This window comes from Diadema antillarum, unplaced genomic scaffold, assembly GCF_040938485.1.
Source record: "Diadema antillarum isolate AM-2024a unplaced genomic scaffold, OU_Dant_1.0 seq00000182_RagTag, whole genome shotgun sequence".
NCBI classification, from domain to species: domain Eukaryota; kingdom Metazoa; phylum Echinodermata; class Echinoidea; order Diadematoida; family Diadematidae; genus Diadema; species Diadema antillarum.
The window spans coordinates 407,316-434,042 of NW_027271249.1; the positions used below are offsets into that span (position 1 = coordinate 407,316).

The 26,727-nt window shown below is 40.2% G+C and overlaps 1 protein-coding gene across 1 annotated transcript in view; it reads left to right on the forward strand.

Annotated features, from left to right (window-relative positions):
- Window positions 1-26,727, forward strand: part of LOC139728497 (metabotropic glutamate receptor 1-like) — a 180,617-nt gene continuing 153,890 nt past the window's right edge. The window contains exon 1 of the mRNA XM_071639436.1: window positions 1-1,254. Coding sequence (XP_071495537.1) covers window positions 483-1,254 — 772 coding nt within the window. The 5' untranslated portion in view covers window positions 1-482. The remainder of the gene's footprint in view (window positions 1,255-26,727) is intronic.

Sequence of the window (26,727 nt, forward strand, 5' to 3'; positions counted from 1 at the left end):
ACGGCAGCAAGGTGGTAAGGTGACGAACTGTTGTAGTTGTGGATTAATTTTTTCCCCTCTCCATTCATATTTGGAAGACATCCCTACAGGCAACATTGTTGATAATGATAGATTGTAGCCGCTGTGGAGTTTTTACCTATCAGGATATTAAACATATTGTTGGATATTGACACTTGTAGCTGTTGTCTCTCCAAAATTTACTCAAAGGATTCTAGCGGATCATCATCACCTTCGTCTTTTTAAGTTCGACGTGGATTACCATTTGCTAGGAACTTCGAAGCACATTATGACATGCAGATTGCTAGAGATCAACTAGAGATACATTGCCATGATCCTCCTGCGGCTGTTTTAGTTTCTTGATGTGTTCGATCTTCTCCCCCCACGAATGCTGCCGAAAGGAAGGCGTTTGAAACGTTTGTTTTTATCATGCTAAGCTAGTTGTATGAAGTCAACTCTCAGTTTTCGAGTTTCAGACTTTCTTCATGTTGACTGCTATGATGGAGCTTTGGTGTGCATGCTGGCCCGATGCGATACGTCGTTCCGTTGTTGGCTTCTGCGTAGCCGTGGTCGTGGTCTCGCTCGTCGTCCCCACCGCGTTATCGGCGTCGACCGTCAAACGGAAGGTCCTACGAATGGACGGCGATCTCATCATCGGGGCTTTATTCTCCGTACACAACATTCCACCGAAGAAGGAGCAGGCCACTGCCCGACGCTGCGGGGAGATACGGGAGCAGTACGGCATTCACCGCGTGGAGGTCATGCTACACACTCTGGAGAAAATCAATAAGGACCCAGCTATCCTGCCCGAAGTCAAACTGGGCTGTGAGATTCGAGATTCGTGCTGGTACCCATCCGTAGCCCTGGAACAGAGTCTCCAATTTGTCAGCGACAATCTCGAGACGTCCTCTTCGACCAGGGACTCGAGGCTTGAGTGCGCGGTTCCCGATGGACTTGCCCTGGATCCCGGAGAAATCGGTCTTAGTGCCGTTGCGAAGCGTACCTCGATCGAACGCAAACCCATTGCAGCAGTGATAGGACCAGGCTCTAGCGCCGTAGCGATCCAAGTCCAGAATCTCTTGCAGTTGTTCAACATCCCTCAAGTGGCCTACTCGGCGACCAGTCGGGACCTTAGCGACAAGACGCTCTTCGAATACTTCCTACGAGTATGCCCATCTGATACCCTGCAGGCCCAAGCAATGGTGGATATTATACTGAGATATAACTGGACATTTGTCTCGGCAATTCACACTCTAGGTAAGTGTGGTGATTTCATAAATATTATATGGCACGTATTCCTATCTATATCTAACGTGTCTGTGAATGATTGGTTTAATAGTAAGCCACTTCCATGATATGCCTATTCCGGCTTGTGGCTTTGCCTTTGTGTTTCAACATGCTCAAATAGATACTGTAGTTGATAGACATTGGATGGACGTGTGTGTTTGTTTGTTTTTTAATTGCACATAAACACTGATGTACTCGTGTTACGTATACCACCTGCGTTCGTTGCTAGGCGCGTCAAACTTTATTGAAACTTCGGTCTTGCAGTGTGGACGTGGGTATCTGTTCTCAAAGAAGTCACTTTTCTGTCGCCATGAGACGACAAGACAACAGTGTTTAAGAGTTCGAGATTGTCATGAAAAAGTCGCCAGTGAGCAACAACGCCATCTGATAATACCACCTCCTAAAGATATTATAGGGTTAACACTAACCCAGCTTGTGCCTGGTTTTCGACATAACACTGAAACTGCCGACAATATTTCATATTACACATTCTTCGTCGATGTAGGGCAATTTGTCAATCGGTTGCAATAAAAACATCTCGACGGAAGAATTTCATAAATTTGAATAATTACGCAGCACCCGCTGAATGCTATAAGAATTAAAACCAACACTTGCTGTCGGGCGTAAGGTCGGTGGTCTAGTGGAGATGACGCCTGTCCGGAGATCAGGAGGTCGTAGGTTCGAATCCTGCTCGAGTACGTTATACGCCCATGATTTTTCATCATGGCTACTACGAAAACACTTATCAATTTCGTGCTTTTTTACGTCGATGTAGGGCAATTTGTCAATCAGTTACACATTCTTGTTTTTAGTATCACATTTGATGTTAGACAAAGAAAGTCAGACAAACTTTTGATGTTGCCTTGCTTCGATTTAAGGGGTGGGGCAACATCGGAAAATATTGCCGTACAAAAGGACCACAATCCGGACCACAATGCATTATAAGTTTGCAATCAACTCGAGTAGGATATTCCCTGCAGAATATTTTACGTATCTATTTGTGTACAACACATTGATCATCGTATACTATGCCGCGTATAAAATGCGATGTTGTATTGACTTTACATGCTTCCCAATCACATCAAGGAAAAGCCAGGAAGAGTTCTGTATTCAACATCATGAATGTTACAACTTAAATGAACTTGGGCGAATTTGGCACCTGGCAGCGTACGTGCCCGGAAGACAATGGGCCTTCAGCGCTCGATCGACTGAATAAGACTGCGCATGAAACGTGACAGGCACGTCGAAGTGGGAAATTCCATTTTAACACGCTTCTGATAATATCTAACACGTATCCTCTCTGCAGTGAAGAACAGAAAAGATCCTATACCCTTCTTCGGATTTTTAAAAATTCTTTGTATTTGTGAACATCGTATGAAGGGGAGGGTGTTGGGCGGTTATTCGAAAAATCGAATCAGTGCGTACTTCAATCTCAGGAAATTGTAAAGAGAGCATGACATTCAACATGTTTAATGGGCCATGTACAATTTAGTGAACATTCTAATAACTAAAACTATAACTCTCGCGCTTATAGTTGTTGCTGTGTCGGGATAGTCTCATTAAAGTTTTATTTCTTAAATAAACTTGTTTGTTGCGAAGGTATTGCATTTGATAAAAAGTTATTCTTACTTCATGCGATTTCTCTCTTTTTTTTTCTCATAAAATCACGTAGAAAATCACGCAACCCATACACTATTTTGAACTGAAAACAGAAAAGGGCAGTCTCCCTCGAAGCGCATGTCCTTGCCGCAATTACGTATCAGAACATAATTCAACAATTTATTGTTTAAGAATCCTGCTGTGTTATTATTATTATTTTTTTTTTTTACCATGCCTACCTATGAAAGTTTGCTCAAAAAGGTCGTCCGGGTAACACCCAAAGCCTGACCTATATTCACCCCGAGGCGAGCCCAATCTAGGAACAATTAACGCAAATCTTATAGGAGCAGGTGCGTTGAATAGATCACCCGTAGGCACAATGTGCTTGTGAATACATACGTATGCAGTTTTTTGGCTGAAGATGCTTACAGCAGTCAGCTCGCTTATAATGTACAGCGCTGGTAATGAACGCGGAAATGGAGCAGGTGAGACGGGCATTTCACTGTGATGTATTTATCCCCTGTATGACGTCATAATAATCGCTATCCCATAGCCCCTCCAGAAAGAGCAATACGTCTCATCCCTGGGGATAGACAGGGTTACACTGCATTTTTTTTCTTCAAAAGGCATTGATAACTTTCGATTTCTGGAACTTTCCCCTCTTTATTCTTCTCGACCTCTCGGGATTTACCACTGCGGTGAATTGTAGTTTTTATTGCCAGCGCATTAATGGCACAGTTAGAAAGTCGTCGAGATTTATGGTTTCCTGCAACATTAATCCGCCCACCGTTCCCGCTTCCGTACATATCTTGAATGCATCCTCAAACTGTGTATTGTTTAGCGATCAATCAATACACTCAGTTTATCATTTCCACCTCCTGAAAATGGCGTAAACAGCAATTTTAGTTTGAAGAATCAAACTGGTGCATACATTTCCTTCGAGATTCTGGGAAACTCACAAAGTTACAGACCAGTACGCTTTACGTGTTCTTTTTATGTAAATGTATATTTCAGTCAGAAGAGGGGGGGGGGGGCTTCAGTATGCCTAATAATAGTTGATTTATGCACTGACATAGCAATACCCCTGACTCATTGCATATCCCACTGAATCATCTTTTCTTCATAATATGAAGAAGAAAACTGGGGGCTTTCAAAATATGATTTTGAAAACCCACAGTTGTTATAGCTGGCAAGCAATGTTTTAAAAATCGAATAGATTTATACCTTGATGATAGTGTCGTTCGGTATCAATGTTATGGTGAAATGCCTGTTTAACACGGGCACAATAACCATGAAAAGTATTTTCACCCATCTATTTTTCATGCCTGGTCCATTGTGCCATTTCGTGGAAATGCTGACATAATCCAGCAGCATTAATAATTAGTCGGATACTGCGGGTAGGTGCTGTTATCTGTTCATATTCGCCTCGTTTCACCGTAGAGATGTGATAAAGCGGCATTACAAAGGAAACAACGTACTGAAGTGTATAGTATTTTCTCTGCAGCCATCCGTACTGGGATGGCTAAAATCGAACCTTGTTATTATGCGATACCTTCTCTGAAGAACACCTAAGGTAGAATATCACCGCAGTTTTCATGCAATATGGTTACCGCTTGTTATAACGTGAAGGACAAAATCAAAGCATACGCCACGCCTGAGGGCGAAATCTTCGCGCAAAATTTGTTACGCGATGTCTGAAACGCCGATAATCACTTATTCAATTTCTTCTCATATGCAACTCATATTCCTATTCAACATTTCATTTAACTCTCATATCGCATCCCATTTCATTTCACTGTCAAATACTCAAATACTCTCCGGAGTTTGTTATGTACATATACATGTATTTTTCTGTTCTTTTATCCATGCGCTGACTACACATGAGAGCTCTCTCTCAAAAAAAAAAATCTTTCAACAATTTGAGAAGTATGTTTCTGATTTTTACAGTGATGTTTCCCCAGGGCATTGCAATGTCGGCATGTCGTCGCGTCATCATCACATCATACAATATGTAATAAAGGGAGGGAGAGGAAGGGGAGGGATATGGTGCATCGATCCTTCTTCTTGGCATTGCTTGGCACAAGAAATCTGAACATTTGTGTGTGTGTGTGTGTGTGTGTGTGTGTGCATTCTTTTGATCTTTGCGGGGGAGTGACTTTAAAGGGATTATATAGTTGGTTGAGATGTAGAATTCAGATTGTAACTTCTTGCGAGATAATTAAAAATCACGTGTGAAATGTGAAAGAACGTACAATTCTAAGAGGAATTCCAAGTTCATCTGATGAAAAATCGGTTTTGAAATGGCTGTGTTATCCAAAACATAAACAAAGAGGTCCTAATAAAAGGTGGGACCAACGTTTTATCAGGAACACTTTGTTTTACCTTGCTTTTTTTTATATCTCAGCCATTTTCAAAGCCAATTTTCATCAAATACATTTTGAATTCCTGTCGGAATTGTATGCTCTTTACTATTTCATAAGTGGTTTCTATTTATTATTTCGCAAAAAAAAATTACAATCTGTATCCCCCATCTCGGCCAAAACTATCACAATCCCTTTAAACTGAAACTAATCACACACTTGATGAGTGGGAGTAAGAAAAACTCTCCGTCTTGGATCTGTTGTCCTGGCGATGCCAGGGAAGAAGCGGGAGAGAGAATGGGGATGAGAATGAGGTGGGGGGGGGGGGTGGTTGGTGCAGAGAGGGGCCAGTGATGAACCTTCGTGAGTCGGAGTGCAACCTGACGATATGACCTTAATGATAACTGGTTCTTAATGATGATGTGACGTTTTAATGTCAGGTGACTTGGACATCATGTAATAATGCATGAAAAATTCAGCGATAATCAGTCTGACAATGGTCAAATAATAAAAATGATAACAGAATTCATTTCTCGAACAATGTAGCTTCTATAGTCTTGGATTCCATATAGTTTTTAATTTACTTCATCTCGCTTTACTAATACCATATCCATTTAACGTTTGCCGTCCTGATGCCAACCACTAATTACGTTTTGTACTTATTCTTTTTAGAAAGCTTCGCATAATATTCAGTGCTTCGATTCTGTTGCGATGCTGTACAATGATTTTAGTAATTACATGAATTGAGTAAGTTAATTAGATTTTATGAAGTGTCCGATTAGGATGGGATACATCTTGTCTTGTACAGATGGATTAATCAGACCCCGGACTAAAACACATGGAAATACTGTGGTGAACACAATCATGTCCATAGATAATGTTAGACGGTGACGGTGTTAACACACGGATGGCTTCCTCCTACATTATGGCTTTAGGTGCAGTTAATAATATCAAATTCATTTCAGTTTGTTCCTGAAGCTATGATCATTAAAGTCATTTTCTTCATGAAAGCATTCACAGTGACAGGGGGATACTAGGGATTTTCAGTATATATAGTATAGAGATTAGGATTAGGATTAGGGGGAGGGGAAGGGGGTTTAATTGCCCTAGACCCTTCAAATGATGGGATGCCGAAGACGAACATTATCACCTTTATGCACGTTTCGTATTGCACACAGTGATATTTTGACCTCGATGTAGCATGTCGATCATCTGGACGAATTATCACTAAAATCGGCCGACAAGTGATCAAATCGCGGTTTAGCAAAACAGGCTACTCTCGAAAGTACATTATCGCCTGCATCATTTTCACTTTCATGGTATTCTTACTTTTTGTAAAATGAACAGAAAAGCAAACATTACAAAGAAATAGACCACCACACATACCGCGGAAAAAGGAAATTGTATGTAGGCCTAACCACATTGAGGTCTTCATCTGTATATGTCATTATAATGTTTGCCTATACCCACATGACTGCATTGTTGGCTATTCTTATAGCAGTTTCAGTTTTGAAAGCAAATACTGCAAAATAAAACAAAGTAAAAAGAAAGAAAACGAAGCAAATCACTTGCGTTTTAGTGCACATGATTAAATAATGTCAAAGTGCGTTTATGGAGTGTCTAATTTCATTACGTTCATTTCATTTCATTTCATTTATTTCATTTCCGACAAAAGTGTACAATATGACATTTGCATATAAACAAAATAGAGTACAAAGTGACTTTTGCATATTCAAATGAGTCTAATGGTCATTATTCTTTATTGATTGTGGACGTAGTTGCATGTTGATCCAAATTCTTGACGGATCTAGTTCTTAATTTTTTTCTTCTTTAAAGATGGCTTCAATAGCATGTCGTTTGCACTTCGAGTTTATATTCAGACTTAACTGATAATCAAGCGTACATTTTCTTGAATATGACGAACTATAGCGGAGTCCAACCATTACGCACATTGACGGAATGGAACCGCCGCACATAATTTATCCGTGAAAGCATACGAGGACATATTAATATGTAGACAACCTCCGAATGTCTCACGTGGTATTATATCCCAATCGACTCGAGCACGCCAATATTCTCTGACACGCCCACACACGAGCTCACAATAAGTTGTCCATCAGCGCAATGATAGAAGAAGGTATGAATTGTCGAATTTGGAATAAACAAGATGAAATACATTATTCATATACCATAAGTATACACAGGGTCTTGTTAACAACATTGCTGTACGCGTTTCTTTTGATCATCACCATATCGACTATTAGTACTCATCTGTGAAGCCATTCATCAAAAGTTCCATAACAACTGAATGGATCCACCGACATGAATGCATAGTAGCTAGGTTAAGATGCCACAGTGCTACCTATTCATCACAATTCTTATCTCCGAAGCATCTATCTTCCTACGTTGTGCTCATCTAACATTCACTCAAAGCTTTTGCCATTTGTGTCTGCCATGTCCATGTTTTTTTCCTCTCTCTTCACTTTCGCGTATAGTACAGATATACCTGTCTTTCTCCCAAATGTATCACCCTAAACTATGTAAGGAATAATGATGTTGCGAAAGTAGTACGCAGTTGAACTTTCTGATATGAACCAAGCATTTCAACAACTTAAGCTTGCAGACTTTTCTGAAACTGTCGCCCCATATATAATGATTTTATAATCAGATTGACCATATGTTTTCCGGGCCATTGCTTCATAGTATGTAATACACTGTATCAGTATAGTAATGATAGTCTGCTATGAATCTTTATGCGAAACTAGACGATCATGTACCTGTACTAATGTTTAAGTTTTCATCAAAACTATTCCCGATTTAGAAATCTACCGGGGAATACGTTTTTGAGCGGGAAATCGTTACATGTGTTCCTGGGGTTTTTTTTTTCCGCCACTTCCGATTCGTATAGTGAATGAATAGTTTAGAAATGCCTTTTGCTTTTTATTCGATATTTACACGCTCAAACGTCCCGAAATTTGTCGTTCTTGTTCTTCTTGCTCATGCGTCTAAAACCCTGTAGTATAACAGAGCCTTAATTGTTACCGCGACAACGCCCGGGTGGTGTCCGGGTAACTTTTTATTTTCATTTTTATCTATTAAATTTTTTTTAAACCCGCAAAATGTTGCTCGGACGTTAATTATCGCGGTAACTGTTACCAAAGACTACCCATGCCAGCTATGTTAACTACCGCGACATTGCCCTGACTTTACCCTGACATTACCCTGACATTACCCCGACATTACCCCGACATTACCCGGATAAACCTCCGACTGGAACGCAACTGCCGTAGCATTCATTTTATACACTAAACACGTATAATTATGCGCAACATTGCAATAACAGAATGATTGACACACCGCACGCCGATCCGTGCATGGATTGTAACCACTGATCTCAGGGTATGTTTAGATCAGTGATTGTAAAACCATGTTTTGTTTACAGACACGCGGCGCTGGTCCGTGGGCGGGGTAGTCGCAGCAGTAGGGCTGCACACCCCCTTCGTTGAAACTTGTATGCCCGGAGTCGGTTTTCGGCGTGCGTCTGTTAAAACGGTACCCCTCGCTCTCTCCTGCATTTTGTTTTGCTTTGTTTTGTTTAGTTTTGTTTTGTTTTGTCAGAGGCGATGAATTTTGTTCTCCTGACGTTGTCACGGCCGTGTCGCGGTAAGGCCTGTTCAGGGACTTCTGTTTAAATGCTGGGGGGGGGGGGGGTAGGGAGGTTAAAGATAGGTATGTGATGCTGTTGGTGTGACATAAATGCGAGATGATCTTCAAAAGTAAGGGAGAAGGCTATATTTCATCCATTTTTTTTTGAAAGGAACAATTAAAGGACAATCTAATTTACATGTGGACTGCCTGAATGCAGCAATATTAGTAAAACACATTAACATAGTGATAAATTGAGGAAAATTGGACAATCCTTTCAAAACTAACGATTTTCTAAAGTTTAAGTGCAGCCACTGCTTGATGAAAAGACTACTACATTTTGTGATGTCCCATATGTAGAACGATAAGGGAAATTTAGAGAATTCCGCAAAATTTCATTTTTGGAGAAAAGTAATTTCTCTCGACTTGTTACTGACGTATATTAAGGGTGATATTGTTCCCCCTGTTTTTGCTTGTTTGTTTTTATTTTTTGTTTCTTGAAAGAGACAGGTTTGTATCGTTCTACGCATGTGACATCACAAACTGTAGTCCTTAGTTTTCTCATCCAGAGATGGCCGCACCGAAACTTTGTGGAAAAAATTCATAACTTTTGAACAGCTTTTCTGATTTTCCACAAACTTTCACTGATGTGTTTTGCTAATATTGCTGCATTTACTCTATCCACATGCATAATCATAAAGGTGAACTTGCCCGTTAAGCATTGTTTGGATGTTTGAAAAAGTGCATGTCAGTAAATTCTAAAAACGTAGACACAATGAGCCCATAATTTCTTTTACTATATGCAAAGATACCGCCGTGTGTGGCCTACATGACTTAGGAGAGAGAGAGAGAGAGAGAGGGGGGGGGGGGGGCATTACAAGGAAAATGAACAGAAGGAAATAGCTTTTATCGTACATGTATTGCGTATGGAGACAGTTTTGAGACCAAAGGGAAGTCCACTTTTTCAAAGAGGTATCCCCATAGAGATAAACTCGCCCGTCATGGCTTCACGCCATTCATCAGTGACACGATCGTTGCCGCATGTAGAATAGGCGAATATAGGACATGTACAATATGATGTGTGGAGTCGGCATCCGAATGTCCTTGGTATGATTAAGCGCTTTTCATTGTGATTATCATGATGAATGTGAGATGAACAGCCATCAATGTGTCTGTGGACAATGCATATAGATCATTGAAATTCCCCTGTTACAGCATGACGGGATCATCTGAAAAGTCCTGCGATATAATGCATGCATAAATGCTGCTTCAGATATGGGCATACAAACGCTTTCAGTTGTTTCATTGCAATTGAAGCGCCATTTTGAAACATTTTAAAGTTCATCCATCACTTAGGTGGAGCAAAGTAATGCCTTTCCACTGATACCTCACTTGTGGCATAAAAAGACATATTTGTTGTTTTTGTTGTTGATGATTAAAGAATACTCTATAATTATTTTCTTATATTTCGGTTTTATTTAAAGCAGGATTAATTGCAAATATTTCACATTGACAAGAACGGAGTTAACACATTTTGCGATCAAACTCGTCATACATAATGATAGACGTGCCACAGAATAGGAAATGCTGTTTTTAGAAAATTTTCTCTGTCCAGGTATGTGATTTCTTTACGGGAGATTGGAAGACATTACAATGCTCACGTTGCGAGGGGGCAGTTTTCAGGGATTACATCTAATACAGGGGAGATAGCGCTTGCTCGAATTTTTCTTTTTGCATAGATCAACTGAGGAGAAAAGAGAGAAGAATCCACTTTTCTAGAGATTCTACTCAGCTGGTTTAAGGTCCATGATCAAACATATCTCCCCTCGAAATTAGCACGCAAGCATTTTCGATGATTTTTCCCGAGGGGGAAACAACAGTGCAAGCTTTCGGCATCAAACTCCAAATACATGTTAAGCTTCAGCGTATTTTCTCAAGGTCACACATCTCAAGTTCTACTCTCCTCATATTACTCGTCCTCATCTTCCCCTTCCACCCTCTTCCTCTCCATCCCTTCCTCCACCCTCCTCCCCATCCTCCCCCACCTCTTTCCCCTTCTCCTTCCCTTCCTCCTCCCCCTCCTTTCCCCGTCTTTTCATGTCTTTCTCCCTCTTTCCCCTCCCCCTCCGATCCGGACCATCATCCTCGATCGCTTACTCCGCTCTCAGTTATCGTGCAACAAAGTAGGGTAGGTTAAAGTTTTGGGAAGGTGGGGGGGGGGGGGGGGGGTAAGGAGATAAAATGATTAATTTCCCTCATCAATTACGAGTTGATCAGAAAGCATCACCAACGGTAGATCATGAGGGAGATGATTAAACGGAACAGTCTGGAATAACTGGTATCACGTCGCCCGGACATAATTGGCGAATGATTGGCGGTAGAGCTGCGAGCTGCTGGGACTCTTTCACCCATCCCCACAACAGAAGACTTGTTTGCTGGTAATGGAACCAGCAGTATTATTATCACTGATGAGGGTTATCACTCTTATTCTGACTCCCAACGCTCTCTTCTCCTACTAATGCATCCATTCTCCCTCCGATGCCCTTGTAATCCGCATCATTTCACATTCTCCGTGTCACGTTGGCATTCATACTCACATGCATTGATTATGATGGTGCCTATTAGCCAGACAAAATTAAAAAGAAACTTATAAAAAAAAGGAAAAAAATCTTTTTCACATTTGATGGCGTTTCAGGAAATAATCCTTTGGCAGGGAGGGTACATTAAGGTACCAATGCGTTGCCGAGGTATCACTGCATAATTATCCTTAAAACCATGCACCATATCACCGAGAGTGAGTCTGCCCATGTGTGTCGGATGGAAAATACAGACTATTCTCTGCAGATTGTCATTTCCGCTAAAACTGACATTTCTGTTTGTCAGGCAAATACTATCTTGAGGCATTTCTAGTGACTTTTGATGGACAATAAAGACACTCCATGTTTAAAGCCAAAACATAGTTCTGGTACGCCTGCAAAAATCGTCAAATTTTCCAAATGTACACGCGTATGCCTAAGAAATATGTGGAATAACGCTGTGATAACAAGATATTCGTTAAAACTCCAAAACTTAATCTATATCTGATTTTAATGAAAAGTCCCCTGTTCCTTCTCAAAATTTGACTTTATATCAAACAACCTCAATTTAAAGACTGAGTGGCTTCGCACTTCCGTCTTTTCATGTAAGTGTAAATGTAATACTGTGTATGCCCCTGAATCATTATTGTACATAAATGCTTTTTTTTAATATTTTGGTCTCACAGTAAGCTGTTGTGCGTCTCTTCTGCCAATAAAGTATGCAAAGTTAACAATAAAAGACTGTTTTGACGGTGATTTAACTACCAGGTCAATGGTATAATTGTGGGTTTCTTCGGCCTACCAGGTGAAAATTTGATTATCCGAATGTTATTCACATAATAGTTGTTACTGCATCTTGTTGACCTTCTATTAATGAGATGTCAGAAAAGGAACATTTCAACGGTGTAAGTAAAAAAAAAAAATACAGAAATATATTCTGAAAGAAAACAAAAATCCCCATAATGTCCGGTTGCTAAGGAAGTGCTGCGGATGAGGCTGGTGTGCTTGACCTCGATGCATCAAGAGGGTTGCGGAGGGATTGCATTATCCGTGATTTAAACCAGTATCGCGTTACCCATTGAACACTCAGTACCTCATTCTCGATCAAAGGACTCGGTTCTGCGTGGTAGATAAAGGTAGACACAAAGAACTATCAAAAGCAAGGAGGGAGAACTTCGGCATTTCCCCTTGTGTGTGTGTGTGTGTGTGTGTGTGTGTGTGTTGTGCTGTTAACGCGTATTTGTGCCCGTATTCGTGTATGTACAGTATATACTGTATATGTATACATATATATATATATATATATTTTTTTTTTTTACGATTTACATTTACTACTGTTAATGTAACACGCGGCAACTTGACCAGCAACTCATATTTTCCCCAAAAGTTTCATCTCTATTTCTTTAAGATGATGTCTTCAGTATTTGTCGAAGTCGTATTAATTTACATTGAAGGTTTCAAAACATCCCCAAAAGTGTCAGCTTATCTGAGGTTTATTTTTCTCACTTTCGAAAAAACAAAACAAAACAAAACAGAAACTGTGCTTAGGTTTAAATGAGTGAGTTTATAAACTCCATAATCTCCTTATTTATATGCTTTAAAGGGTGTGTGCAGTTCTGGTCAAGGTGAGGATTTAGCTTTTAACATTTTGCGAGATATTTAGAAACCACTCTATGAGATGTCAAAGAGCATGCAATTCTAAAGGGTATCAAAAGTTTATTTGATGAAAATCGGTTTTGAAATGGCTGAGATATCCAAAAAACAAGGTGAAACAAAGAGATCCTAATAAAGTTGTGGCATGTCGCCTTTTATTGTTATCACTTTTTTGGATTTCTCAGCCATTTCAAAACCAATTTTCATCAAATAAACGTTGAATCCTTCTTAAAATTACATGCTCTTTCATATCTTATAAGAGGTTTCTCATTATCTCACTTAGAAATATTCAAAACATGAATCCCTTACCTCAACCAGTACTGTACAGTCCCTTTAATGTCAAATGCCTATAATTTAAAAAAAGTAACAAACTCGAAATACAATGGATCTGAGAACGCCGAATGATCGCCACCTCTAATTCACATAACCACATGGACATAGGATGAAAGCCTGATCCTTGTTTCAGTCAACTTAATAAAATTTAAAGGCCGTGTCACACCTCCAGGCAAGCTACGCGGGCTTGTTGCGAGTAAGGATTTTCCAGCACGCAGGAGAATTTTCTGCGGGCGGACAAGAATGGTGTCTTACCTGCTAGACGCGTGCTACTTACCTTCTACTTGCTCGTATTCCGTGTGACCTGCGTGAGAGCTTTGAAACCGATCCGTGTTCGGTTACGAGCAACTTACGGGTACTGCGAAGTACCTGCGTTGGAGTTGCCTGCGAGATGCTGCCGGTAAGGGTCTCCTACTGGTGTTCTGCGTGTACCTCTGCGGGCAAACCCCCGCGAGTCACTCGGAACAAGTTTTGAGCGTACTCAAGGCCTTGTCATACCGTATCTGGGGAAGTTTTGCGGTTGACTTGCGGGAAAACAAATTTGCTACCTGGAGCTCTCCGCAGTTGGTCCGCACCTGACAGTACCTAGCGCGTATCTCGCCCGTAGTTGGCCGGAGGAGCGCACGCAAGTCCGATTTACCCGCAGCCAAGTTTTGAGCATGACCAAACTTTTTCCGGGTGAGTCGCGGGGATTGCCCTCAGAGGTCCACGCAGAACGCCAGAAGGCCCTTGGCAGCAGCACCTCGCAGGCAATTCCCACGCAGGTATTTCGCAGTCCCCATCTCTGCGACCAAGATAATGACATTCTGTGGGACTTCTGCCGTTCCTTCAGAGGAATTCCTTCAATGAGTTGTCAGCCCCTTTACCACGCTTCTGGCATGCAGGTCACACAGAATACCCGCAAGTAGAACTTAAGTAGAACGTGTCCAGCATGTATTAGACACATGCAGAACTCGCCCAAATCCTTGTCCGCGGCTCAGAAATTGTCCTGCATGCTGGAAAATCCCCACACGCAACAAGCCCTCGTAGCCTCGTAGCTTGCCCGGGCCTATATAAACATGGTTGCGGGTAAAAAGGATTCGCGTGCGCACCTCCGGGCGACTACGGGTGAGATAATGTGCTATACTGTCATGTGCGGGTCATCTGCGGGGACCTCCGGGTAGTAAAAATTGTTCTTCGCAGGTCGCACGCAAGGCTTGCCCGGAAAGGTGTGACACGGCCTTTAATATTAAAAAAAAGGAAAACTTTGATGAGAATGAAATCAATAAAACGACGGCAGGAAATGAAATATGTTAGTACGAAACAGTGCATTATGTGACATCTTTTAAAGTTAATGTTCATCTTATATACATGTATATAGTAGCTTCACTTCAATAACTTTGGTTTCATGCTTCTTCTACTGTCGTATGATGCGGTACAACGGGGTGATGCGGGGTTTATAGCCTCATACAGGTTAATATCCAAGTTGTGGATTCGGTTCAGGGCAGTATCACTTACTGAAATAAAACTTACTGAACTGAACTGAACTGAACTGAACTGAACTGAACTGAACTGAACTGAACTGAACTGAACTTATATACAGCTGTATTGTCTGCTTGCTCTTGTGTTAAAGGCGAATACTCGCGTAATTAGTTCATGCGTTGAATTCAATGTTTATTTTTTACGGTTAATGGTCCTTGAAGAAATACATCTGAACATTATACGGAATGTCTTTTAAATCACCGTCCTGACATCTTTATTACAAAGGATTGCTGCAAATTACTCATGGTTTCTTTGACTCTAAAACTCTGAGATGTTTGAAACGTAATGCAATTGACGGACGATCTTTGTTAAACTCCGTGCTCAGTAATGATATAAAACAATATTAAGTTCGTTGCCTTATTGTGCAAAAGCTCGGGAATTAACACGGTATTTCGCACTACAGAATAACAACAATTATTATTTTGTAAGCGACTGTACAAGCTACCACACATCGATTGGAATGACGTTCCGCAAATCTGCAAAATGCGCTTCGATGTAAGATGTTTATGACGTCTATAAAAGATATTGAAGATGGCAATGAGGGCTGTTCTTCTGAGAGTAATATAGACTTTTCAATATGAACATAAAGCGGTGATGTTTGTCGTTGTGCTTGATCGTATAATAAGCGCATACTTCTCTTCGAGTATATAAGACGTTGACGCCATAATGAAACTTTTAATTCCAGTCAATTAAGACCTGCTTGAGTGATGTGAGATTTCTGTAATTTTTCCATACAAACAATTTAATTTTCTCCCTCCTTCGATTTTCCCCGCAGAAAAGGTCGAAACTGGTATTTCGATTACGGGTTAATGAAATAATCATAAGCAATGCAACCCTAATTGACAGAAATTTAGTTAGAATGGCGCAACAGAATACAGTAAGCAGACTATTAAACCGCAAACTCTCTTCGTTTCTTTCATCTTCATTTTCAATGCGAGCAAAGTGTTGGTTCTGAATCGCGTTTTTTTCTCATCGGAAAGTTGCAGAGAATAAAGTTCTTGTGCAATGCAAGAAATTTCTGAACCTTTGTGACAAGCAACCTTATATGTTGAGTTATACATTTACTTTCAAATAAGTCTTTTGCAGGTTTGTTCTTATTGTCTGAGGTGAAGAATTAAAGTCTTGCTCAGTCTGGTTGCTCTACTTTTGCAAAGATTACTGGTCAATTGGTCATCACAGCGTGACTGCGTGAATAGTTTTCCACCATTAAAAAGTGCCTGACGTCACCTTCCGTGTGAATTAACATACCTGTTCTGAAAGCTCAATATTGTTGCCATAGATCCGAGCCCATAGTCTCTGAATAGCATTATTGTGGGTATTAAAATCCATATAATGCAATCGTATTCTTCATGACTGCGCTTTTCACCATTTTTAAATTGATGCAGTGAAATTCCCTTTCAACATTTGTTCGATCTTGCACGTTGACATCGCGCAAGCTGAATAATGTTTTGCTGTTTACAATTAAAAGCGACCCCTCTGTTTAGAAGTCTACAGGTAAGGACTCAGAGATGAAAAAAAAAAGAGTGAAACGGGGCCCCTGAGTGTTCCGTATATAGGGCAATCATGAACCATGAAAAATGGTCTGAAAGAAGAGGTAAAATATCATAACCACAACCACTGACAACGGCGAAGATTTCTTCAAAACTGGATAAAATTGTGGAGTTTCGCTCTTCTTTTTTTTTTCAAATCTCGAACAGTTGATATGAATATGCAAATGAGTGTCACGTTGATGATGTCATCACCCCTCAACATTTTATATATTGCGTACAATAAATTGTGTATTAATATCAAGTCAAATTTTCAGCTATGAAAGTGTAACACGTAATTTTAATCCTGCGTGAATTTCTTGCGAAATAATGATAAGGCACAACAGAAAAACTATGTTAGGGAGATATCTTCGTCGCGACGATATGAGACAAAAGATCGTCGCCAATCGTCCCCGACGATCCAAATTTTGGGCCTCATGTGCTCATTACTGCGCTCTTTTTGGCTCATTATAAATATCAACAAAAGATGGTTCCGACGAGTCGGAACAAAGTCGTCTCTTTTCGTCGCGACTAATCAATTAAGGAGGTCTTTTGTCGATCGGCGAAGCGTTTCAGTGATTGTTCAAACGTCGCACATCGTCCCCGACGACTGCGTATTCAACTTGACTAACCGTTTTGTAAAGGTTTTGGTGATGGTTTCGCGTCGCTCATCGTCCCGACGATTGACCATTGAATTTAAATCACCGTTCCGTGGCGAGTTTGTTAATCCATAATTGTTCAAACGTCGCACTTATCGTCCCGACGATTGTCCATTCAACTTGAATCACTGGTCAGAGACGCGTTTAGTAATTTTTAAATCGTCGCGCATCGTCCCTAGGCTTGCCCATTGAACTTAAATCACCGTTTTGTATGAGTTTGAAACGTCGCACATCGTCCCGACGATTGCTCATTCAATAATAGAAATTGCTCGATGCTGAGGTGTTTATTTTTTCTAACATCGCGAGTGGTCCCGACGATTGCCCATTGAATTGAAATTGTCGTTCAATGATTGCCACCAGGGTAATTCATCTTCTATGAAGCCTTGCTCTCATGTTTGCCATACTTGTCTGTAAACAATACAAAAACATCGTAACGAGATCCGATGGCTGTCAGACTCCCGAAATTCTTGAATGAATCATGAAAAAAAAAAAGTGATGAACGTACATTATTATCTTTCCACAAATCCAGAGCTTGAAAGAAAACATCCGGCATTTATTTTATCATCGTACGGAGTTCAATATCATTGTTATTCATTTCCGAACGTCAAAGCAAATTTCCGACACTTATATCAACATCTTTCAGAGCTGAATGTTATTGCTATTTACTTTCGAACGCATAAGCAAATACCCGGCATTTATTTTATCATCGTACGGAGTTGTATATCATTAGTAGTCATTTCCGAACGTCAAAGCAAACATGCGATATTTATTTAATCACCGTACGGAGTCGAATATTACTGTTATTCATTTCCGAACGCAAAATCGAATTTCTGACATTAATTTTAGCACCGTACGGAGCTGAATCTTACCGTTATTCAAATCGAAAAGTATAAGCATCCTTGGTATAAGCAAACATCCGACATTTATTTTAGTACCGTACGGAGTCGAATATTACCGTTATTCATTTCCAAAAATAAAAACAACATCTGACATTTATTTTAGCATCTTATACGGAGTCGACTGTTACCGCTGTCCATTTCCAAAAGTAAAGGCAAACATCCGGTCCACCGAGCCACCGTTAGTGTCGAGCCCTGGTGTACACCTCACTAACCTCAGCTTGTTGGGGAAACTTATACTGCCATACGAGGGGAGATGCTTTCATCTCTTCTAGAGAGCTTCCCTATGAGCGAATGAAAATCTTTGTTTGGCATTTTCATTTCTATACTCCATAATCATGTCGGTATTTCAATATCATAATATTTTTCTTAATGTATTCCATTTTCATTCCTTGACCAAAGTCAGTATGTCTGCCACATGTACGGTAATCGCTACGTTTCGCGCAGTGCAATATGTGCCGAAGTGCGAAACACGTGGTTATCAAGTTCAATGAAACGCGCCGTCCATGCGTGCTTCTTGTTTGGTTTCGTAGTAGCTCCATGGTTACGGCAAAGACAATAAACGGAGGAGGCACTCCGTATAGTTTTTTTTCGTTTACAGTAAACAGTTTACATTCGATACAAATAAATTAATAGTCACGTCTTTTACTGTTTGATGATCGCCAAGTCGGGAAGAAGTATCTAGAGGAACTTCTCACTTGATATGTCCGTGATGTTCATTCTAATTTTCACACGCAGTGGTACGCAGATTTTATGAGTGTGAGATCGAAAGAAGTTTCAATATATGTTGCCATGATATTATGTAGGCCTACTGTTGTGTAATTGGGTAGGTATAGCTCTTACACTATAAACTTCAGCTTGTTGCAGCGGCATCTAGGAAAGCGATATTTTCTTCGGCATTCGGGACCTTTTTTATATCATCATTATTTTTTTTGACACGTGATTTGATTGTAAGTATGAAGCGACGAATAACCCCTTTGTTTTGTTTAAGTGTTAACATTAATGTGTAATACACCAATACTGTTCAACGTGTGGTTTTTTTACTGTTAAAGAAGCGAAGATAAGGCGACATTTTAATAGAATTATGCCGTTCGGTCGGTTTACAGACTGCTTATAACCTGAAATAGTTGCAGTGCGCGCATTTTTTTTTTTGGGGGGGCCATCTGTTTTCGCAGAAATTTACACTAGAAAGGTTGTCACTTGTTTTTCTTCTGCCATTATTTCCTCTTGATATGATTTGTCGTGGCCATTAAGTTATTTTCAACCTAAAAGATACGTGTCACGTAGGTCTATTGGTTGCCAGCACGCATTTATCTGACTTGCTGTGCGGTTAAGTCTGTTGTTGTTGTTGCTGTTTTTTATCATTCATGGGAGGGGGCAAACAAGAGTGAGAAATGAGGGAGAGGTGAAATCAGAACAAGGAAACATCTGTTCATTTAGCTGTCACTTATGCCAGCAGTAGTAATTGTCATCACCATTGCTATTCAGATCAGTTTTATAGTCATATCCTATAACATTCAATACACGACTATCATCATCATGACATGAGAGAGAGAGAGAGGGAGAGAGAGAGAGAGAGAGAGAGAGGAAAAAACCGCCACCCGTTCAAGGGCGTATACAAAGCAAACGAATCGCAAAGTAGATCAACGGGGGGGGGGGGGGGGGGGGCGTTTCATCAACGAGTTCGTCGGAGGTTTTCACCGACAAATTTGCCATCAGCCAATCAGACGCAAGGATTTCAGTAGCTTTTAACAGTTGTCAGTGTAAATCACTGACAAAAAGTTTCATGAAACGGTCCCCAGGAAGGTGGATTCATGGTACAATATTCCGTATGGCATACCAGCAATACAAACAGACACGTTACTGCAAAATAAATGATAGAACACAGCAAGCGAGCAGGCTAGAATCAAACCTCCTTTTGTAGGAAAGTCCAACAAAAGTCTTACAACATACCTGTAATAGGGGGTTCACACGTACACAAATTAGCATGTTACAGAACTCAATTTTTCTTACCCTTTAGCAAACTCCAGTCTTTTGCACATGTGGACACACACACACACACACACACACACAACAGAACACTAGTGCGAACCAGTAGCGCGATGCATAACCTCAGAAATCTTGCTGATATTTCTGAATGAGCGCGGTATTTGCCCCAACAGTACTTGAACGGTCGGGTTTAGAAACTTGATTGAGTTCTTTTATTCTCATCATTAACAACAGCGTGCTCTCCACACCACTGTGAGGCACAAGAACAATAGTTTCATCGATTGGCAATTAGCGGGTTATTTTCTGTACGTGTGAACGGTTGCAAAAAAAAAAACCCTCAACTTTCCGAGGGTGGCTGGAGCGTCTGAACCAAAAAGTGTACAATCCTCGCGTGTACGCTCTTTTGTCTGAGAAGTTGGAAAAAAAAAAAAAAAACCTCGAGTATTGGAGCATGTTCAGTAACGCGCTATTTTGCACATCGTGAAGGCGGGTATTGATATATCAGACTCAGCATGGGGGGGGGGGGGGGGGCTGATGAAATCTAGCATTAAAAGAATGAACTACACTGACATACTAAAAATGATAAAACTGGACATGAAGTTCATGACCTCTATCCGAGTGCCTCGGACACGGGAAGTACTATGCATGTATCTACAAGCTACATTAAAGTAAAGCATACTGATATAATCATAAACGCTGCGATTCGAAGTGTTCTTCTGTTTTGCTTTCAGCAATAACCAAAACTGTATTTTTACGCTCGATTCACAGTGGAGCACTAAATAAATCGAGTGTATAATATCAATACTAACTCTTTAACTCTTTATGTGCCACGTTCGCACCTCCGACTCAGTCGACGGCGTGCCAACTTCGCATATTCTGCTCAACAAACAAAGCCGCCAAGACGGATCAATAAACCGCTAATTACTGCTAATCCCGCGGCACAATGAAAGCGTTTCTCGTGCTTTTGTTCCTCTCATACTAACAGTATACGGCTTGCATTCTATGTGGTGAACGACTATCAAGCGATGTTCCCAACTAGATTTACTCGTACATTCTATGTTTCTGTCACGGTTTAATGTGCAAAAGTCATGCCTTTATAGTAATGTAGCAACTGGTCATTAAAAAAAAAATTGAAAATAGAGTCGGCATACAATTTATATCGAAACAAAGCTTGGCATTCCTCTTTAACTTTGCCTACTATTACGCCCATCTTAACAGAAATTTGTAGAAGTTATACAATTGGAAAAACAGAATTCTTTCTCAAAGCATGACTACCTTCGTGTCTCAGAATAACGTGGCACACAGGGTGTTTCCACCATGGCACATAAAGAGTTAAGAAGCAGGCCTGTGATTTCTCTATTTAGTCTGTTGAAGTATCTCATTGATATGATTTTTTTTTCAGTCAATTGTGCTCCCCTGACTAAGCTATCAAGAGTATAGCTTTTTTGTTCGGAAACTGGATTTACGCAAAGCATACAATCACCATGTATAGTACAATGCTCCAATATTGATGAAAGCGGTTTCGTGTGTGATACGTATTCCTCTTTCGGGTGAGTGTGCTGTGAAATCCGGTCATTTTGTTTTATTTTCAACTGCATCTCCTTATTTTGTAACTGTGGATGAGACTTTATATCATTTTCTAAATCATGCAGGATGAGCCATACGTTTATTTTTCGGCATAGATAGATAATTCGCCTTTTTGAATGACGAACCTTCGTGTAATTTTTGGATTAACAGATTTGTTACAGCTGCACTGGGATGTCTTCTAAATTATATTTTGAGGCCACTGAGATCAAGATGATCATGCGTAGGCGTATATAACTCTCTACACTTTAATGTACCTGAAGTTGATCAATTAAGAAAAAATAACATAGTTACTTTTGCTTACAATCCAGCACATTACAACGCATTGCACATCAACCTGCCAATGCCCAATAATCTTGGTAACAGCTCATTATTCCGAAGGTTCGTTATTCACAAGACTCTTTAGTCCGAAGATTCGTTTTTCCGAAGCTTCGTTATTCCGAATTTCATTTTCAATCTAACGAATCTCCGGAATAACGAACCGTCGGAATAACGCAATGCTCGGATTAACGAACCCTTTTTCATTTTCGGATTAACGAACCTCGGTATAGGAAATTTGTGCGTTTCAGATTAATGACCCTTCGGAATAGCGAACCTGGGAATAACGAACAGCACCAATAATCTTATAAAGAGAAAGGATGCCCGATATATACATTAAAAATATTGACGTATAATTAAGATACAGCATTATGTACATAACAGCAACAACAACAACAACAAGATTAGGATTGAGTAAGCAGACAAGTTTTCAACAATGATTTGAACTATCAACACTTTCAGCTATACGAATATAGAGAGGGAGTTTATTCCAAAGAGGTGGGGAAATACAGAAAAGGTCCTATATCACCATAGCGGGTATGTGCGGGACCACGTGATAATTGGAGAGAAGAGAGAGAATAGGCTGAAGTGGAGGAGCGGAAGGGAGGTAAGATTAATCCATAATATTTATCTTGTAAACAATAAGGATGATTTTAAAGGTGATACGTTGATGTATGGGGAGCCAGTGGAGGGATTGGATAACTGGAGTAATTTGGTCAGATGTTTTTGTCAGGGTTACAAGCCTTGCAGCTGTATTTTGAATTTTGAATTTGGTGCAATACTCGAAGCAGGGAGACCAACAAGAAGGAAATTGCAGTAGTCAAGATGAGAAGTAACAAATGCGTGAATTAGACGTTCGGTGGAAGACTGCTCCGAGAACTTACGGATATTAAAAATGTATTTTTACAAATACCCCTGAAGCAGCAGAACGACATGAGTTCTTAATTTGTGTGTTATTTCATTTGTTCGTTTGTTGTTGTTTTTTAAAGTTCAGATGCTTATCTACTATAACTCCTAGATCTCTGACGGACTGGGAGATACATTTTTGTGAGAAAACTAGCCCGCCTGACAATTCTGATTTATCAGAATTCAATTTCAAATGATTATCGCGAGACCATCGCTTAATATCATCAACACAACTATGAAGTTTGCAGAGCTCTTCGACGTTGGGTATTTGGTAGTATGATTATGTAAATTTGAGTATCGTAAGATATCTTCACGATCTTTCACAAATATTTCTTAAAATAATGATCAATATTGGATGCCCGCGTTCTACAGCTGATCTAAATTACAGCGAATTATGTGTCCTGTCAATTGGAAACCTTCACAATACCGCAATTTAACCGTCAAACGCAATAGAAATGCCACAACCTAAGGATTTGAATCCTCGTTCATCATTATGGTTTCTATTAATGAAAAAGAAGGGACAGAACGAAATGAGATTAAGACTTTTATGTTAGTGAAATTGATCACTCTCAGCTGCATATATTTTGAAGGAAAATTAATGATTTCGGACATGTGTTAAAAGCATCGTCGACAGCGCGATGCTGCTCCATTTGGCATGTGAATTGGTAAAGCCTATTATATCCCCTACTCCATTCCCCCTTTCTTTATGAATTTTGGGGATCACATAAGGGTACGCGCTCTTTTGAAATGAGTCAAGTCTTAGTTAGGCATATAATCTTACCTTTACAGTGATCACACTAAAGAACCCGATTCCACATCATTCTATCTAATCAGAGAATCGAAAAAGATAGCTTTTCTAATTGATGTTTGTTGATAGACCAAATCAGTGTATCCGTCCCGTGATTGCCTATCAGTGACGTAGCAGCGCGAATACTATGCCCATACAACTGCTTGTGTTATCATAGGCCTAATCAGTTACACTAAGAAGCTGTTCGTCATGTGTGGTGTTTGCACCAAAATTAGTATGTAAAATTCATACAAATTTTACACTATTAAAATGGCTTACATGATTTCTTAGCTAGTTGGCAAGAGGGATACCCCAACTCACAAGCGAGCGCACCCTCTGCGAGCTGTGTCTAAAACGAGTCTCGTTGTGTGTGTTGTTGAATCAGCGTGTCTTATTCGATTCTTCTTGTATTGTTCCGCCAGGATGGTGTCTTTCAAGACAGCTGGACACTGCTTTCATTGTTCCTGGGAAAGGGTCATCTTTCTTTTGACGGTCAAGCCTTTCATTATTATCGTGGTGAACTTCACTAATCGTCCCCACGCTAACGTACAAAGGAAGGAAATGCTTTTATTATGTATCAATGCACGCGTAATACCATCAGTATAGGCCTATAAAACGAAAGTTTGACTCTATGTCCCGAACTGTAGGCCCTGTAATAGCAACTATACATGAAGTCAAGTATGGAAACGATGGATTCCCACTGCCAATCAAATCTCTCTCGACAAGGACGCGATCGGAATCGATCTGGATGTGATCGATCTACCTTGATCGACATTGGTTTTGGCTTCCTCCTATACACGATATTTTTTAACACTCTGTCGGACTATAGATCATAACATGCAGATTTGATCGGCAGTGCAACCCAGCCCTAAGGCGGATTCTTGTTCGAAAAGTAATAGCAGAAAATAGCCTACACGAAATTCAGCATTGCATATACCGAAAGACAGATAGAGAGGAAAACATCGAGAAAGTAGTTCCAATCTAGGATTGAATGGAAGGTATATATATGTAACTGAATGCCATAAAAAGATAGATAAATAAATAAAGAAATACAGCTCCAAAGTTATTCGCTTTGCGACGACCGCCACGTACACAATCTGAGAGTGAAGTTGGCTGTATGATTACATATTGCGCATAATGTCCGTTGGTCTGTCGAGGCGGTTGCTCAACCAAAACACGTAGCATTACACTCTTAAAAAGAAAAGGGTAAAACAGCGTTTTAAAAGGGGTGAGGAGCGACAGCGTTTTCAAAATGTTATATTCACCCTTTTTCTAGCTGTATCTAGCACATCTAACATTGGATTCAGCTGGATAGATAAGGTGAAAGCAACATTACTTTAAAAACGTTGTCACTCCTCACCCCTTTTAAATGTTGATTTACCCTTTTCTTTTTAAGAGTGTAGGAGGCTAATTTCAATTTCAGATCGAACAGATATAGTCACGAGTTGTTTTGATCGATGTCATGCAATTTGCCGTAATTCGCGATAACGGGTTCGGTTCAAATTTACGAAGGTGATCGGAAATTCTATATTTAGCGTTCTCGTCATTTTGGTGCAAGTTGGTACTTGTTTAATTTGATAAGTTCCCATGGGTATGAAAATAGGCCCTACACTAGCGCCTGATTCTCTTTATTCGAGACAGTGTGTATATTGGTATTGTGCCATCATCACACTTGTGCTTGTTTTGTTCAAAACAAACTGTCTTTTTCTCTATCCTTTACACGTTACTTTCAATACGCAGTATAGTTCAAAGGATGTTTTGATATACAGGAAGGTAAACGAGTAATTGCTGTTCGATCACCGCGATCCCCTGACTTTCAGCTAGAGCCGCGTTGGCCAGCACGCAATGCTAAATCCCTCTAACCAAAGATTCTACGGAACAGTATTACCCAGTGATGAAAAAAAAAATCCAACAAATCTTTATTTCCCGTTTGTTGTTGTTGTTTTTTCTGTCTCAAACACTGTCATTTCTCGTTGTAAAGTTATCTTTCGACATTATTGCAATAGTCGGGTAACGGGAAAACAAAACGTAAGGATTTTGTGTTTGATTCCGCACATATTCTCTTTATTTTACATATGTAGAGAAAGAAAGAAAGAAAGAAAGAAAGGAAGGAGGAAAGACAGACAGACAGAAAGAAAGAAAGAAAGAAAGAAAGAAAGAAAGAAAGAAAGAAAGAAAGAAAATGATCCCATGCTCGTCTAAAGAAGTTTAAGCTTTTCACGCTGCAACCTATTAGGTGACGTCTATTCGGTGTGGCGCTCTCTCACAATGTTTTCCTGTGATGAGCCAGAGATGAAGGGGATGCACTACTCGGGTCAAATAGGGAAGTTATTTTATGACGGATAATGATTCCTTGGTGTTTTATTTATCTGTTCAGAAAATTTCAGTGTGAAAAATTAGCAAAAGTGTCCCAAATCACGGTTGCTTTGAGACATTTTTTTTTTCCGTTACAATTTTTTTTTCCAACCATCGACTTTACGGTGCGCTTTGCACCTATTGTTCTTGCCCGATCGTAGCCTTTTGTCAAGGCCCTCTCGCTGTAATGGGCGAGCGAAGCGAGCCCAGCCGACCGCGCCAGCGCGCAACCCCACTCAGCTACATTTGGGCTTTCTTCACCATACAGCGAGAGGGCCTTGACAAAAGGCTGGCCCGATCAAGACTCCGCTTCCGTTGTAGAGCATAAGATGCTAATGAGCATTGCTCTTGACCCCATTGAAGACAAAAGGCGTAGAGCGTGCGGCGGCGAGGGCTTTAGAATTGCGCAATACTGATGAGCTGAGCAAGACTCTGATCGGCGATATACACGCACCACATTTCATGAAGTGGTGATTGGCATGACGCACAGTGGCGTTTGAAAAGTGTAGACACAAAGTACGATATGTGTATATATATATATATATATATATATATATATATATATATATATATGTATGTATGTATATATATAATGTGAGATATTTTATAACAGCTAAAACACAAAATAGCGAACTTACGAAAGCTCTCCGAGTGTACATTGACAAAGGTTATTTGCTTCATCAATAGATAATTCATTCAAATAATGATAATAATCAGCTGTTCCCTACTATGTGAC